Here is an 18,940-nt window from a genome sequence, read left to right on the forward strand (position 1 = left end):
GGATTAGCGTAGCGGAAGTACATTGATGGGTTTCCATTAATACCATCCATAATAAATAGATATTCCGCGTGCAACCCGATACTATAATTATAGTGGATGGCATTGTCGTCGACTCTCCTTACGTTCTTTTCTCTGTTCATTTCTAAAACCGTCATCCAATACACATGTGACATTATACCGATGAATCGTCTAATATTCATTAACCCTAATCCCACACGGTGAATGGAGCATCAGACAACCGATCAAATGTGACGCATCCGAGCATCCGACTCCAAATGCTCGCACCAATTTGTCACATACACGATCGGCATGACGGCTTGCGCCAAATCATATCGTGACGGGCGAGTGACGTGCATTCGCTACGAGATGCGCTCTTTGTTTCCTATCAGCGGTTGAGGAAGGCACAATATTTGGGTGACGTTAACCGGGACTGCACGTCTCGCGTTAGAACTCAACCGGGGGTTGCTTTAATCTGGATGTGTGGTGCCGGTTCGGTGGCTGGAATCGAATCGGCTGTCATTTGGATGAGTGGATTTATATTCGTGCCACACAAGAACCATTTTCATTCAATTACATGTGCTTCATGACCTGTTTATAAACTTTCATTTGCTACAAACTTAAAAGGGTTATTAAATAATCCAAGCTAAAAGAGACAATGAAACATTATCTTATTCGTGTAAAAGCGCACGGAATTTTCCGATTTAACAGAAATAAAGCTGTACATAAATTAATTTCGTCCCAACATTTCTCAGTTTCACTGCACCATATATCCAACTTCCTTTGCTATATTTTCCATCTTGGAGCTTGTTTCAGGGGTAAAGACTGCGTTAAACCGGTGGTTGAATACAAGTTCGTTTTGATTTTATTAGGCTCTAGGAAAGTTGGATTTAATAAGAGGCAGACTTTAACTTACAGAACTAGTCTTTAGTATTCGCCTAATATGAGTGTAATAATATTTTGCATAGGTATTACTGAAAATTGTGTCATCAACAGACAATGATTTCGGTGTTTGTTGAATAGAATAAAAGCAAACACATAAAAAGTATCGAAATCCTATCCAAATAAACAAGAAAAGTAAACAGGGTATGTGAGTATCAGAGAAAGTTCTTCGTCGCGGCCGAGCTCAAATGTAAATCGAACTCTTTGGGAATTGGAAAATCCCTTTTGGTTTCTGCGTGGCAGACGGAAACATTGGTTTTCACTTTTGGCGTGTGTGCGTCCCTCCACATGCCGAATATCCTGAGGGCGTTCGCCGATTTTTAATGTTATCTTGACATCTGTCCTGTCTCACGCGCTCCTTTGCCGATTACAAATGTGCGAAAGGTCATTAATCATTCCCGGTGCACTTTTTTCACGAGACGACAGTGAATCGGTCTCGTGTCAGATGGAGGTTCATATTGTGTGACGGAATGAAAATACCTGGTGTCTAGTTTCGCACGACTTGAGTGCTTTTTGATTTTTTCTTTGAAGATCTTTCTATATAAATTTCTTAGATTACAGAGTTGCATGCTTGAAAGTTTGCCTAATTCTGTCTGCACCGAGATCTGAGTCGCAGTCTTGCATTTTACGAGATGTAGGTAAGATACAAGGGAATTTCCCCAAAGAGCATTGGAGTTAATTAATTTATATGAATTTAAAATGTTCCCTCACGCTACATTGATAAACGAGCGAGGACTAGTTAGAATTTAGATTCGCCTGGCTGCAAAATTAATCCAGGTCCATGTGAAATTTATTTGCATATTAAAAGTCTGTACTATAAAGTTCACAAATTTTGATTATAATATTCCATCAGAATATATACAGGACGCCAAGTAAACAATGTTCTGTGAGATAATATGCTCAAACCCAATTAATTTACAATTAAGTTGTAGCACCGTTTATGCCATCCTGAATTTAAACAAGATACGGCACTTAATCTCCTAAATAATCCTCACGCTCGATAGTCCTGAATCAATTTAAGCACCGATAAGAGTTGAATGGGCGAAAAGTCAATATACCTTATCTAATATTCCATGACATAAGAAAAATACGTTACATTTTTTTTGGTATAAAACTCCAAGATTAAATGTACAGACAGAATCTATCTTATTCTGAAAGGTTCAATTGGATATTTAATTAACAGAACAGGCGAATAGTTTCGGAAAAACAAGCACAACAGAATGGACGGTGAATTGCCGGGTGATTGACGCGGACCCAGTTTGGGGATTTAATTACTTTTAATTAATGTTAAGGTAACGAACGACCAATTAGACGTTTTTGGATGATGCTTGGGTAGTTGGATTTTGTCGAGCGGATAATACGGCTATGAATTTCAAATTCAAACAAAAAAGTTAATATTTCTTCTCTGTCTTATACAGTAATAGTAAATATTCAGGTATAAAATAATAAATTGGTTTATTAATTACACTTTAACGGTACTTTAATATTTTTGTATAGATTAGGTAAATTAAATTATTATTTATTAATTAAATATAAATTTAATTTAAAATGATTTTAAAAGGTTCAATTAAATGAAAACAGAAATAAAATTATTTATAACATAATAAACTTTGCTTCTATAAGTGAAATAGAACAAACATTGATTGATTGATTAACGGCAAATACGCGCTGGACTGGACTCTACGGTCACATTTTTGATTAATGATTCAATTAGTTTTAATAACGAGAGAGATTTATTTCGCCAGTCATTATGAGTGGCCATAACCCGATAATTTTGGTAATAAACATTTAGGGAGGATGTCGCCTTTACTTCTAGACAACCGACATTATAGACAATAACATTAAGTAAGATGTTGTACACGAATATTAAGTTTTTTGTTTCGATAACATCGACTTTTCTTCGAAATGAATTATGTGTAAAAGATACACTGCAGGGGGTACAAATTGCATGCAACAACCTCCGCCCCTTTTATTTTATGTTATATGATGCGTAACACCATTAGATGCGCAATTTATCAAAATTCTGGACGTTTTCCTATCAAAAATTCAACGTGGCATTTTTTATAGACTGTTACTTTTATTATAGTGGCCGTTAAAAATGCGTTTGCATTTATAATGTCAGTCTGAGAAAATATACTTAGGGTGTTCAAATTTGAAAATGAAATACATTTAGTGTTTTTTGACAATTATTAATTTTATACTATTATTAAGTTATTTATTTTTATTTTTGTATATATTTTTTAATTAAAATTAAAATCTGATTTTTTGCTTTTTCCCTATATTTTCCAGATAATAAAGAATATAATATAAAAATAATAATTAAGTAAATGTATTTCAGTTTTCTAATTTATCAAATGCTGATCTTCGATATGTCGAACTATGGCTTGACAAGATTTCGAATTACCTACAAAATATGTAGTAGAGAGTGTATGACCAAGTAAAATTGAATTAGAAATTCCAACTTTAAAAGACAACGTAAATTTTATTCGAAATATCAAAACTAGAGTTATCGAAATTTGATTAAATTTCAATTTAATAATTATTAAGTATTACCGTCACATTTATCCAAAACAATATATCATACATAAAAAAGTATTAAAATTAAATTATTGATGTCAATAGAAACAAGCCAATAGAGCTATTATAATAAATTCCACATATTACATACTTTAATATCATGATTGCTCATTTTAACTATTTAACTAGTTGATCACTAATCATAAATGTGTTTGTAATTGGTAAATCATTGTATTCGCCATACATCAAATGAGTCTGCATTTGACTTCATACGATTTACATCTAATTACTGTTTGTGTATAATTTATGCGATCGTTTACTCATCATCTGTTTGTTGGATGGTAAAAAATGTGAACGGTTGTGATCGCATGTCGATTTAATTATGAATTATCAGAGATACAGTGATTTTACACGTTGAATTTAATTCAACTGAAAACGAGATGCGAAATAATTCATATCTATTTGCACAAGTGGTGGAGACATGCTACATATTATATTAGTTTGTTGTGTAGATTTATTTGGTTCACAATTTATTGTAGGGTTGCTGCAAAATATTAAAATAATAATATACTACCAATCTGGCAGATAATAATATAAAACTAAAGATTTAAAATTATGTTTATATTTAAATATAACATAAAACATATTGAATTGACAATTTTTTATGAAGTTAAAAATAGCATATATATTTATTCATTGCTTGCATGTATGTATATTGTAATTTACAGTTATTGAAAAGCACATGTTTTATAGGAATTTAAATATATAAATTTTGCTTTTCAGAGATTTATTACCACATAAATAAATTCCGAGTGTTTATTGTCGTTCATGAAAACTTTCACCATTAAAAAGTGTTTGTTATTGCACAATGCAACTTTTATGAAACATCTATACACACAAATGAACCATTTCAACTTACGACTGGTTGATATTAAATTGATTAATCGAATATTCGGCTATTGTTTAATAGTTTAATAAACGGATTCAGTAAATCCAATAAGTCTTGTGCAAATTTACACGAATACTAATTTTCTGGCAACCACCTACGGCCGGGCGACGGCAAAGAAAAGGGGTGGCGCCGAATGTATTCAAAGTGCAGGTGCCAGACCTTTTGGAAAATCTTCTTCCGAAATATAAATTTAACAGATTCCACGCAACCATCAATTTCACGGTCTGTTAACCTGTCCATGGGGGCAATACGGAAAGCGGCCGTTGCACCACGGGGAAAACGCGAAACGACAAAAATCCCTAATATATATTCCCGCAATAAAGACGAAAACTCATTGCTGCCCTCCGACCTTCCCCTCTCCCCATCTCCAGATCCCACCGCCGCACGGCGCACGCCCTTTTGTTTTTCACGTAATTACATTTGAACGTCCGGTTTTTTTTTTTGTTTCCAAAACGTCAAACGACTTACAATCAATATGTTCATGCAGCTATCATGCTTAATTTGACTATAACAAATTAAACAGAAGTTTATTAGTAACTTTTTAATTTTATTAATAATTATAAATATTTATAACTAAAATTTAATTAAAGCATATTTGAACATGGCAAAAGAGTTATAGTGAAAAATTTATCATGGAGTCCAGGAAAAATTAATTAAAAATGACTAAATTTGAATTGATATTAAAAATAAACATAAAATCCAGTGGAAACTAAATTTCTAAATATTAAATGTCATATTTTAACTAAATATAGTTGAAATTATCGTTTTTATGCATATGAGAGGAAACATGAATAATATGTTACAAACATAAATAAATCGAAAAGCAAAAATCTGCAAAAATGGTATTATTACACTTCTGAAAAGATTCTTTGTCAACTTTATGAGTTAAAAATTTTATGTATCATTGTAGGAATTTCATCTATCTTCAATATTTCCTTGTCCGCATTGAATTCAAATGTACGAATTGAATTTCAGCAAATTCGACCTTTTACATCAATTTTTCGTATTAAATTTAATAACGTGAAAATTGTGAATGAGAGACACTTGAACGTTTCGTCGTCGTATAAAATTTAATCTACAAGTGGAAGTGAATTATGAATGAGTATAATGGGATTCATCATAATTACAAAGCTGATGGTATGGGTTAACCATCATTTAATATTTTAATGACTCGAAGCTGGTGACGGTGACGGTGACGCTGTTCTTAAGGATGTTGGGGTTGTTCTTTAATGATTATATGATGCGCAAAGAAAGGCCAATAAACTTTTATAAATATAAATCAGCTCATTAAATAATTACATTTAATTTACATAATTTTACACAAACTTTTGTTTCACTGTTGTTAGGATTTAATCAATTTGTCTCTTGGAATGGAAATGATAACGTCCCAAATTTATAATATTGTATTGCATTTAATTAATTATGTTTCTATTAATTTAATTATATTTACAATAGGTGATATTAATGAAACATATTTGAACATGAACGAACCACAACAGCATAATTATGTGAGATTTTTAATGTTTGAAAAATATATTACAACGGTTTAAAATTGGAGTTTGTCAGATAACAGATAAATCGAATGCAGAAATACTACAATTACTTAATTAAACGTTCGTACACGATGGTCTGTTAAATCCATCAATTTGTCGAGATCCTTATTGAAATTGGTACATTAAATATGCATTTTGTAAATTGCGAAATAATCGGAATGGCGCACGACAAAGGTAATTATTGAAGGGTTTTAAGAATGCATTGTCTGGTCGCCAAATGAATTTATTCCATTCGGATTGCCGCCGTTTCCAGGTGACTGTGTTTAATTAAAATTATAGATCGGACATGACAGACTAAGCGTATGAAGAGTAATAAAGCATGCACGAAGAATTTTATTATACTGTGGCATGTATCGGTTTTATTGAGAATTTTTACAGGAATTTTTTGACGAAAACTTAATTAAGTCTTGTGAAGTGAAATAGGTAAATTTGTGAAAATAAACAAGATAAAAATAAGTCACAATGTTAAATAAAGGCTTTGATGATATAATTTCCTTTGAAGTTTTAAATATATTTGTATTTTCATTATAATTAGATCTAATTGTAAAATTTTATTCATAAAACAAAACATAAATTCAAATTTATTTCATTTTCCTTAGTTTTCATTTTATATATTCTTATATTTTATATTAATTACATTTTATCTACACTTTTTTAACCCAACATATTTTTGCTAGTAGAAAATATAAATCTTCCAGTCAAGTAAAATAATTGGGTGTGAGTGATGGATGTTAAATTAGTTAAGTAACGTACAAAACTAATGAAACCAGACATGTAAAATTAGGGTTATAAATGTAAAATCGCTCTGTACTCGTTAGCGTAAATTAAGATGGATAAGTGGGGGTGGACATCAAAATGTGCTTATAATTCAATTAATGTCCAAGTGCAGTTTCATGGCTATATCTGAGTAGAAACGTTCTAAACGTAATTTAATGCACAATAATTTTTGCTTTTTGTCCAATTAAAAGTTATAGAAAATCAGGTACATATGTATATTTGCTTTCAAAATTTAATACAACTTAAAGTTGTGCTCAACAGAATTATTGTCTAGCAACAGTTAGGTCAATTTGATGTAACTATCTTACCACTAGAAGTGACACATTTAAAGTGAAGTTGCAATTGCATATATGTTAACTTTCAACTTGAACAAACTCGACAATAAAATATTTGCGGTGAACATTTCGAGGAAGAACAATAGAGAAAATTAAATAACCATCATAATTGCCCGTATTTCATTTTCCATTTGAATTGAAAGTTTAAATCAAACACATTAGAAGCCAAAGTACCGTTAGACTAATATTTTGGTTTCTGTAATTAATTACCACATTTGCGTTTAAATAGGAAATTACTGATTGTATTAGTCCGTTCAGTGACAATTAATTATGTAAATGTTTGGCATATCTAGATATATGGTATTTATATTATGTACATATATTTGGTCATGATAATTGCATGTAATGACTTTGTATAAGAATTAATAATTATTACTGAAATTTCATGTGGATTTCACTCTAGTTTGATGTAGCTCAGGGTTAAGAATAGTAACATAATTCACTGACCAATAAAAATTGAAAAAAAAATGGAAATTGTTGCAGTGTGGCAGTAATTAACTGCATCATCCGGATTAATTGTATTTTGAAAATTTAATCCGAGCCAATTTAGGTCCATTACGAGTGCTGCGCTTGATTCCTCAATGTTAATTTGTTGTAAAACATAAATTGCACAAAGCATAAAGTTTGGAGCTAATCGAAGTTCGTCTTGAACCTCTCTACTAGTCATGCATACGATCAATTAACTGTTCGATATTAGTTGCATATCTGGTTTTAATAATGGCAGATATCGGTAGAGGCCGTCAGTATTTACTGAATCTCTGGGGACGTGCAAATACGATCAAACTGGTTTAATTGGATTCTGATGACAAACTAGTCGGGATTGTCGGTTGTCAAACGCTTACGTACTTCTCAATTATTAAATATTTGGTCCCGATTATTCCGGTCTAGCTCTATAACTTACACAACCAACCGCATTGCATTCTGCAAAAATATGAACGATTAACGGTTCGAAATGGATTATCACGTTTTCCTCTGTAATTTTGCTACACTGTGTTTAATTTAGTTGAATTGATTTTATTGGGTAATAAATAATATACGTGCAGTCGATCCCGCAGCAGCAAATTTAGACGTTAAGTAAATGAGTTTAATAACGACGCAATAAAAGGACATAATTTAAGTAGTGATATAATGGCGCAAAGTGCACTCGGGCATTAGAGGGTCGAAAGAATGGGAGCTAAACCGTTGACGTTTACACACTTAATAAAATATTAGCTGTTGCTAGTAATAAATTGATTTAAGTGCACATGTTACTTAATAAACTGACTTTTTCATAATCTCTAATAAATGTCTATGAGAAACACTGTGCCCGAAAATGTTACTATAACGAGGAAGAGAACGGAGAAAGAGACGGAGCAACGGACATGATGAAAGAGTTTCATTAAATTTTCAACATTAGAAGCGTTAAAAAATGCAAATCAAACAATAGATTGCAAGGCGACACTTATAAAGTTTCGACCGACTTAAAAGTTGAAGCACTTGTAAAAAATGCTTTTACTCAGTCTACACTTAAATGTTATCATTGGGGCAGCACCTCATTCGTGTATTGTCCAAATTACACAATTCCATCAATTATGTACGTACCATAAAAGTACTTCCGAGCGACTTAATAGCGATCCCCCACAAAAAACGAGTACAATGTCGAAAATAGTAAAGTTAGAGGGAATTAATTTGGGATTCCACACACGCGGGACTTCCAGCAAAACAGCAAAACTGCCTATCTGCCCCATTATCGTCTCTTTCTCTACGGCCGGCCGTACGCACCGGAGCCCCGCACACCATGTTGCTCGCTCCCTCATTCTCCTGCGAGCCGCCGCGACTGAAACACGATGTTCCCGTGCTGAAAAGGCGACTGCCGGCGCGCGTTTTTTCCCCACAGCCGCTGAAAAGTTTCGGCGATCGCGACGAGCAAGGGTTGAACGCGTTCGGGACTAATTGTTGTTTATTATCCCATTATGCGAGTGGTGTGGGACTGTTCGCCACCCAGGGGGTGTAATTACAATTAACTTTCTATTTTGCGGTTACTTAAGTTCGGGCGTTCAGGTGGCCCTTGATAATGTACGTGTGATGGTGAACTGGTGATGATGGGAAATATGAGGTGGTTCGTGTTGTGCTCTGCGATTTGTGGTATGATTGGCTTTATCAATTTACATTATATTCTCAACATTCTCACTCAAAATGCAAAACCTTGTTTTTCAATGAGTTTTCACTTAAATTTTAAATATTTTTTCTAAATAATATAAATCATGAATTATTTATCATATAAATAAATATTAAACCAAAATATAATCATATCAAAAATATTAAAATTTTAATAATAATATACAAGTTCTACAATTTTGATTATAAACGTAACAATATTGGGTTTCACTCAATATTTTTAAATTAATATTTTAATGAGTATTATTAATACATTTAATAATAATATTTCTGTGTCGAATTTAAATAAAATTACATGTTATTACAACTAACATATTTTTACAGTTATATATAAAATAGTATTATACAAGATATATATGTACATTGTTAATTTTAATGCATTAAATAATAATATTAAATATATCATATATAGTAATATTACAAACATCTACTTCGTGTATTATATTGTCATATGTAGTGAATTTTTTTTTCTGGAATAGTTGTATAACAAAAAATTTTATATTTTCACTTTACTTTCACGAAAATTTCTCATTTAGGGAAAACATAAAATTTTCGTGAAATCTCCCGTACTTTGTACGCCAAACTGCTGACGTATGCAACACACAGAACTTCTAATTGTACTTTATTACCCCCATTATGCTAAAAGATCGTCTCTTCATTTAATCTTGTCTCTGGATTTAATTACAATGAATTATTTTATGGCTACTTTGGCACAGGAGGTAATTATGGTATACACTTTCAGTTTCAAACTTTTTTAATTATGAAATACTTTTAATTATTTTTTAGTAAAATAAAAATTTTTAATAAATAATTCTTACCATTTAAAATAAAAGAACCGAATTTAATACTTGTCTGTCTTTTTTATAATTGCAATTAAAGATAATATTAGTAAGAGTTTTAACTTAAACCGATTTATTAAAATCTAATAAAATTAGACAGTACATCATAATTAATAATTAATGGCTATTAGATGGCATCGATGCCCTTTGTTCCGATTTATAATTAACAATCTGTGTAGATATACATCTGAACTTGACCAATGTTAATTAATGAGTTCCTTTCTGCGGGCAGTTGACCACGTAAATGAACCAGGTGACCCTTTAATATCCGGCAGCGTTGTGTGAACATAAAATATGAGAACCCACTCAGGAGGTTTTCGGGATTAACGCGCGGTCCTTTTGCACCCAAGACTTTACCTACGCATCTAACATTGATGAAAGGCTCTTTTGTGCGTTGCGGCTGAAAATATTTCATCTAATGGACTTTTTATTATGCCAACGTCCCCAGTTTTCAGCAGCATTTTCCCGTAATTACCCTCCAATAAACTACATTACAACTGTCCAACATTTACCATTCGTTTTTTTTTAAATAGACCCATAATGAGTATGTACAAATTTAATAGTGTCAAACATTCGTTACAGTGGCGTTTGCCCAGGACAATCCATCGTTGGAAATCCAACCGAATTCAGTGATCAAAGCAATTGGTACCAGTTTGGCTCTGACGTGCAGACCGAAAGCCGAGAAGCCCAACCTGGTGACACAACTGGAATGGCGGGATCAAAATGGCAGAAAAATTGAGTCAATCAGGTCGAATCCCCTTTACACTTCGGTAAGTTAAAGTTTCGTGTCAAAAAAATCCAAATTACATCACTTAATCACGTTGTTATTCAGTAGGACGTATAAAGTTATTAAACCGTATTCAAAATGTCATTTACAAAGTCCTAAGCTGTTTTTGATTGGGTTCGTGTAGGTTTTTGGCCAACGTAATACAAATCGATCTTGTACGATATGAGTTTAATTTTCTTTCAGCCTCTAACCGGCGAGCCAGGGATTCTCCTAATCTTCGCCAGTCTGACGGAGAACCAGGGAGGCACTTACACTTGTCAGGCGAATTATGCTTCGGAAACGATTAGGGCAGAAGTTCCGGTCCGCACATATGGTACGTACGAACATGGAACTGCATTAACTCAATTTCATTCATTATTAGCATGCGTTGCTATAAATAATAATCATCGGGAAATAAATATTATTAACGGGAATTTCCATTATGCAAATTTTAAGTATATTAAAAACGTATTTGAATTAATGAAATTGGTTTATTTGTCATTTGGAACCGTAAAATTTAATAACGAATTCATCCCACAATAGTTATTATTTATTTATTGTGAACCATAAAATTTTAATCAAGTGCTCTCCGCCGAGCAATATTTGACAATAAAGTTTGCACGTTTTAATGAGAGCCAAGTTATTTATATTTAAATGAGCTGTCAGTTAAATAATTTTGAAACCATAAATAATTAGCCAAATATATTGCCCGCTTTTGATGGTGGTACAAACGAGACCGAACCGACCGCTTTTTGATCGTTTACTCTGTTATTTGGTATTCCGTTTATTCAAATATCTAATTTCACTTTTCTGTTAACTTACTCCCAAACATCTGACATTTATTTAATATATTTTTCAGTTGATATTGATTTTGTGGACGCTCCGGAGTCCCAGTATCCAGTAGTTGGTACAGATTACACGGTAAAATGTAAAGTGATCGGTAACCCATCTCCAACAATTGACTGGAATAAAAATGGAATAAGTATAAAAACTACGGATAAATACATCGTGGACAACGATCAACTCCTGATCAGAAACGTAACTGAAGCAGACGATGGAGTGTACAAATGTACTGCTGTAGTTGTCGAAACTGGACGGATCAAAACAAGAGATATCAAGGCAAGAAATCTTCTTTTATCACTAATCAGTATTATAATTTATCTGATATTATTTCAGGTTGAGGTACAAGTGCCGCCAAAAATTGAAAAAATCGAGAATCTCTCGGTAATAGAAGGTGTATCGGCTGAAGTCGTGTGCAAAGCTTATGGCAAACCGCCACCAACTTACACTTGGATCAAAGAGAAAACTCGCGAAAATCTCGAAGTAACCGACAGATTCGACGTGAAGAAGAACGAGGGCAAACTGATAATCAATCGAGTGGAATTCAACGACGACTCCATGTACAAGTGTACCGCCGAGAATCCCGCAGGCAGAGCAAGCGAAACTGTAAAAATAAATGTTTTGGTCAAACCAAAAATTTACGAGCTCTTAAACGTGACTTCTCCGACTGGAAGCGAAACGAAATTAATTTGCAAAACTCAGGGTCGGCCACCACCGAAAGTTCTTTTCAAGAAAGTGGGCAGCCACCAACCATTTATCACAGGAAAGCAGTTGCTCGATAACCGAATTACAACGCAGCTGGAGACGTTCGATGACAAGGGGGAGGCTTTTGGAATTTTGAACATTAAGAATTTGAACAGATCAGATGATGGCTTATACGAATGTATTGCCGAGAATACAGCCGGAATCGCTTACAAAAATGGACATATCACTGTTGAATTTATGCCCAATTTCGACAGGTTCCAAACTCTGCCATCAGTTTGGAGCTGGAACGATCGACCCGGAAACTTATCTTGTATACCAGAAGCAATTCCAAATGCCACCATTGTTTGGAAATACAATAACATTATCGTCGACAGGAACAATTCTAATTTCCAGATTATAGGCAACGGTCCAGTTTCGAATTTGATTGTTTATCCATTTAACCAAGCTAGATTTTTCACTCAATACGAATGCGTTGCCACCAACAAACTTGGTACTAACTCGACAAAAATATGGTTGAAACAAGGTTTTGCTCCGAAGGAAATTAATCAGATCAGAGCTGATAAAATAACTGCGACATCTATTACCTTTAGCATCGTTCCTCCAAGCCTTTTCGACGGACTTCCCATCAGAACTTACACGGTTAGATACAAAATTGCGCAGGAGCTTTCCTGGGAAAATGCAATGAACCATACTTGGAGTAGTAGTAAGTGTTTATTAGTTAATTTACAATATCTATTGATACTAATTGCCTTTTCTGTAGATTCACCGTACATTTTGGAGAATTTGTACCCTGAAGCAACCTATCACTTCACGTTTGCGGCAAGGAATGACGTCGGTATGGGTCCCTGGAGAAGCATTGAGGCAATTACGATGCCAAGAAGATCGGAACCATCGGAACCAAAAATTTTAGTTGAGGATCACAACCAGAACCAACAAGAAAATGCAGTAAATAGAGAAGACATCTACACCATTAGCCAATACGCTGATCATTATGAATTGAGATGGAACGTACCCAACGACAATGGGGATCCCATCCAACATTATCTTGTCAGATACTGCGAGGTAAAAGACATCTCAACAACAACTTTTTATACAACATTTAAATTACATTTATTTCAGACGAACAAAATCAACGGTGAATGGAGGGACAGCGATTGTTCAGAGCAATTCACTCAATCAGTCAAGTACACCAGTTTTGAGTTGGACCACCTTAAACCGGACACAGTGTACAAAATCGAACTGAGGGCACACAATTCGATTGGTGACAGTTCGCCAGCACAAATCAAAATCAAAACGGCACAAGGTGAGCACAAACAGTATTACGAGTACAACACTTATACGAGTGCCGGTTGCGTGTTGAATGTAAACTTTTTAGTAGTTTTAGGTTCAATTTTAACAATTTTGTTTTCGTATTTGTAGACGATTTTGTTTTTTGTTTTGTATTTTTTTACTGAAATGTAGATCAGATCGATTTTATTATTATTATTTTTTTGTTTCGATAGGTTTTTGTTTTGTTAATTATTTTTTGTATGGTGAATGTGTGGAGTGACAAATACCAAAAATTCAAATACCTTCTGTACATATTATACTTTAAATAGAACGAGTCGCTTACGTTGTAATAGGCCAATTGAAATAAATCAGTTAATAATAAAATTTTTGGTATTTTCACATGTGTCTTATCCTGAAAATGTTCCATAGGTGAAATGTCCTTTACATTATAAAAACAACTTGCTCCCTTTAGGTGTATTTTATGGAAGTTCTACAACTCCTTCTAACCAAAATCTACTTCAAGCTGCAATGATTATTCTGGTGCTATGCGCATACCATATAAAATGGTATTAAAATTCACACCGTAATCCGAAACATAGAGACTCTGTTAGAAATAACAATTCTTTGAATAATGAAATTTTATAAATGTGTTCCAAAAATTATATAAATAAATGTGTAAATAATTACGGTTAAATTGCATTTAGAAATCATCTCATCCGCTTCGAAGCATTTTTATTTCACTTTTGACGTGTAAATACAGGGTACTTAATAAAACATAATCATAAATCGAACTATAAAGAACTGAACTCATTCACTTTGCTCATTGATCCATTAATTGTGCCTAATATGAACTACTTTTACTCTATAAAAATATTCTACAACCGACCACAATTTTTTTTATATTAAAATATGATCATAAAATTATAATTATATAAATGAAACGATAGTGAAATAAAAATGACTGTCAGTCATTATAGGCTTTCTGCATGTCATCCACTAATACATTCCATCTTAAATTTTATCCTTAAGCATGTTCCATCTGGCTTGTTATTTTTTTCCATATTCTTTCCTTATTTTTGTTATAGTTAAGGCAGCAGTTTTTACATTTGTAAAATCCGTTTTTATTGGGCTAATTTTGATTTTGTTGTTCGCTATTTCATCACTAACATCTGTAGATTCATCGTAGGTTAAATAAAACTATTTGTGATGCATGTTGAGAGAAAGAAATATAGAGCGAATGTGTTGGTTGTTGTATCCTTTTTAACAAATGTAGGATTCAGTAGATTAGTGTTTTAGTAAATTGTTATGTTTTGAAAATATCCTGCCACGGAAAGTAATTTCGCAAGAGGAATTTTATGTTTGTTGAAAGGCTTACAAGAGAAAAATCGACGCTGCCAATTGTTAGTTATATTTAATTCTATCGAATAAATTGTTTATTGAATAATTGTAAGAGATATATTAAATATATTGCAACAATCGTAATCCCAATTGTTAAGAATCATTGTGAACAAGTACGACAGATGAATTGGTTAAAGTTTATTAATCAGATGATCAAAATGCTTCATCTGTTGTACACAAAGACTGAGATCAAATTTGAAACAAATAATCTCTTTTGTAAAGCGAAACCTAAAATAGGTGCTACCCTTTCATAGATGTCTAAATGTTTTTTGTTTATAATAGCATGTCTGAGCATGTTTATTAGAATTTTGTTGTTAATTTTTATATCTCTAAAGAGTTTCCAGTTTTAGCTTAGCTACTGGACACTTTTTTTTTCACCATAGTTTTAAACGCCCAGTGTTTTAAAATATAATTTAACTTTGGACAATAATAATTTCTTAATTTTATCAAATATTATAAGTTAAAAAAGTGATGTCAATTTATATATAAAAAAAAATAAAATTCATTATAAGATACTTCGATTTTATTTTATTTCGTATTTTGTTTGATTTATTTTCACGAATATTTGAGCTGTGCTTTTGTGAAGTGTTGTAAAAGTGGCTTAAGTGAAAAGCGCTTTGTATTGTGGTTTTCTCGACAAAAAGGCAGGAAGAACTTCGTGAAAAATGTACGTAGCTTACAAAGAGTCTTACAGACGCATACAAAACAAAACAAAAAATAAATGTTTGACCTTCATTAGAAAAAAATTATTCAAAATGAAAGCGATTAGTAACAATAATAACGTTTCCATTAGATGGGTAATTTGTATGGTATAAAACTTCCAACCCTGTGATAATTGTTGTATGTTAACCAAGACTTTAATCTAACCGGTTATTTTTTGTTTTTTAATGTATGTGTCTCCTTTAGAATGTAGATTAGTTTAGTGTTATCATTTTTTGTTGCATGCTTGCATTCATAACCATTGATTATACTAACAACACTTTTTACCAAATTTTGTTGCAACACATTTCGATTTACCTACCATGCTGTTGCACGACTTTTGGAATAGAACATTACACAATCAATAAAAACGGATTGATCTTTTTTTTATTTAAAATTAATGACATTATTGCATGAATGATGTACGTACATGCATCCAACCAATTTCTCATTATGATCTCTATTGGGGGATGCACTAGACTAGATTTAGTTTAGTGTCTAAAACACCAATTTACATTTAATTTGCACATTTGGTCGATAATAACTTGAGTTGTAAAGTTTAGACATATTTTTAAACATAAAAATCAAATAAATTACGTTTACAAAAATTTGCGCCACCCACAAAATGATTCAATAATAATTTCACATAGAAACCTCGTTAGGGTAGTTAATTTTAACGGCAAACAACCCTTATTATCGACCACGAAATTATAAATACAAATTAACTTAAGTTAAACATGTCAAACATTCGATGTTTAGACAAAATGTATACCGTTTTGTACTGGAATCAAGGTCGCATTATTTTACAATTACGTTTAATTAAGTCAAAAAAACTTGATTACGGTACAAAGTTTTATTAGAACCACAGACTACTTATTTATTCTGTGTTAGAACTAACTTTACTAAAATCTTGCCCTATAAACGACAACAAATAGTATATTATTCTCTTTTTCAATTAGGTCGCGATCCTGTGATTCCGGTGGAGAAACCAGCCATGAGCAGTGGTCTGATTGTGGGCATTGTCGTTGTGGCAGTACTAGTGGTGGTTCTTGTGGTCGATCTGACTTGTTTCTTCGTAAATAGGATGGGGATACTTGCCTGTATGTGTGCTTCTAAAACCAAACAACATGACGATGAGGATCCCAAACTTAGCAGGTATGTTACATCTTTTAGAAATTTTTATTTATTGTTGGAACAGTAACTTATCAAAGTTATTGGCCTGTAGATTAGCTTTAGCCTTCTACTAATTCTTCTCATAGTAACACTAACACACTCTTGCAAACATTATCATTAAACATTACATTAAATTTGAAAATGTAAGAAGTATTATCTCAATTATAAAAAAATTGCATACGGCGTCAAATTATCATAAAAACATTGAATGTGGATAACACTTCTTACGGACGCTTCTCGTTGCATTCATTTCTTTTATAAAATCGAATTTGGAACTAAAACGGACACACACAATATGAAACGTTGGAAATTTTAGTCTATACAGTTGGCGTTTTCCGCTGCCTTATTGCAGTTACAAAGCGGCACCGGCACATCCCAGCAGTCTCAACCTGCCCCAACCCATCAAACTGGTGCCCACACCCACGTAAGACACTGGCATGCATCAAAAAATTATATCGTTTCGTTTATCTGTCCTGTGAGATTCAAGGATAATTAGATCTATGGAACGAAAATATTAATCAAATTGTTTATGTTTAAATGATCCTTGAATCTCCAATTTTATTTTGCATGCTTTTGTATTACTTAATACAATACAAACAAATTATTTAATGTTCTGCCATTGTTTTATAATTACATAAGGGGCTTGATTATTTTATTGTTAAAATAATTAAAAGTTTAGATCAGCTTAACTCTGTTAAAAGCTGCATGAATTCTTTTATGAATGTAAATAATTTATAGATCTAGCTCTCGACACTGCATGGATGCAATTCAAATCTGTATGTGAACTTGAATTACATTTGTGTTACTAAATAAATTAATGTTTATAATAAAATTGCTACAGTATATAAGCATTTCGACTAATGTTTCTGGCACGTGTTTAATTTTACTCATATTAAATTTTATTCATATTAAATTTTTTTTATATAGGGATGAAAGAGAACCCTTGAAGAGTGGTGAACCGGAGAGGCCAACAACAGTAGAATACGACGGAAAACACGTTTACACGAAATCTGGAGAAATAATAGGAAAGCATTCTGCTGTTTAATTGTCGTTTAGTTACGCAATTCAGTATTCATTCCATGACTGTTTAAAGCGTGAGAGTTAAAATGTTATATAATCTACTGTGCCAAAATTTGAAGTATTATATGGTGGCTTATACATACAATTTTTATATTACCTTGAGAAGTATTTTACTAAATATAAATTAAGCTTAGGCTAAATTTAGTTAAAATATGGGCGGAACCAATGTTTAATGTATTATCTATTCTAATTCTAGACTTATATTATTATAAAAAATGGGAGTCAAACATTGGTTGAAAGTCCTATTAAATCAAATATTTGATAATGTTTGTCTAAATGTACAGCTTTTAAATGTATTGAACATGTTAATGTATGTCACCAGGCTTGTTGTAAGCTACGGTTTGTATAAATGTTTCTATGATTTGTTTATCTGTAACAGTACTTAAATATTATTACTGAGACTGAATGATTTTCTCATTTACTTAATGTGGACTATTGCATACACTCAAATATAATTTTATGGAATTTTTGTTTCCTAAAAAATCCAAAAAATTACCTAACAATGTATCTGTTATAGTTTACTTGTATTATATTTTGTGCAAAATTGTATTTAGTTAGTTTATAAATAAGTTATCTATATTAGTTTGTAATATAAACCAACCAAAGTTCTAACTTACTTAGATATGTATTAAAACTTGTAGCTTTTGATATGGATAATAAGATTATTACGTAATATCAAAAATGGTGTTTTAATTTAGATTAAATCAATTCAATTAACTGGCTTTCCAAGTTTCAAACTTTATTAAATCAATAACTTATTAGGTCTGTTTCTTTTGCAAAATGAAAGTTTTATTTAAAACTTCAGGAACAAAAATACTTCACTCAAAGTATTGCCCATCACTACACTACTAATCATATGTCTTTTGAGGCTTTCCGAGAATCGATCCATTCTTTAATATCTTCGTAAGAACGGAAGCACTGCTCAGCCAGGCCATGTGCCATCG

The 18,940-nt window shown here is 32.4% G+C and overlaps 1 protein-coding gene across 5 annotated transcripts in view; it reads left to right on the forward strand.

The window, feature by feature from the left end:
- Positions 1-18,671, forward strand: part of LOC109608953 (fasciclin-2) — a 100,284-nt gene extending 81,613 nt beyond the window's left edge. The window contains exons 1-10 of one of the 5 annotated variants that reach the window (XM_049970249.1): positions 8,920-9,194; positions 10,649-10,836; positions 11,037-11,166; positions 11,692-11,951; positions 12,009-13,080; positions 13,138-13,439; positions 13,497-13,680; positions 16,703-16,898; positions 17,233-17,340; positions 17,844-18,671. In XM_049970249.1, coding sequence (XP_049826206.1) covers positions 9,149-9,194; positions 10,649-10,836; positions 11,037-11,166; positions 11,692-11,951; positions 12,009-13,080; positions 13,138-13,439; positions 13,497-13,680; positions 16,703-16,898; positions 17,233-17,340; positions 17,844-17,961 — 2,604 coding nt within the window. In that variant the 5' untranslated portion in view covers positions 8,920-9,148 and the 3' untranslated portion in view covers positions 17,962-18,671. Of the gene's footprint in view, positions 1-8,919; positions 9,195-10,648; positions 10,837-11,036; positions 11,167-11,691; positions 11,952-12,008; positions 13,081-13,137; positions 13,440-13,496; positions 13,681-14,118; positions 15,560-16,702; positions 16,899-17,232; positions 17,341-17,843 lie in introns of those variants that run through there. The other 4 variants (XM_020025518.2, XM_049970250.1, XM_049970251.1 and 1 more) reach the window with 4 other exon arrangements.
- Positions 18,672-18,940: the final 269 nt, after the last annotated feature.

This window comes from Aethina tumida, chromosome 7 (assembly GCF_024364675.1).
Source record: "Aethina tumida isolate Nest 87 chromosome 7, icAetTumi1.1, whole genome shotgun sequence".
In the NCBI taxonomy this organism is placed as follows: domain Eukaryota; kingdom Metazoa; phylum Arthropoda; class Insecta; order Coleoptera; family Nitidulidae; genus Aethina; species Aethina tumida.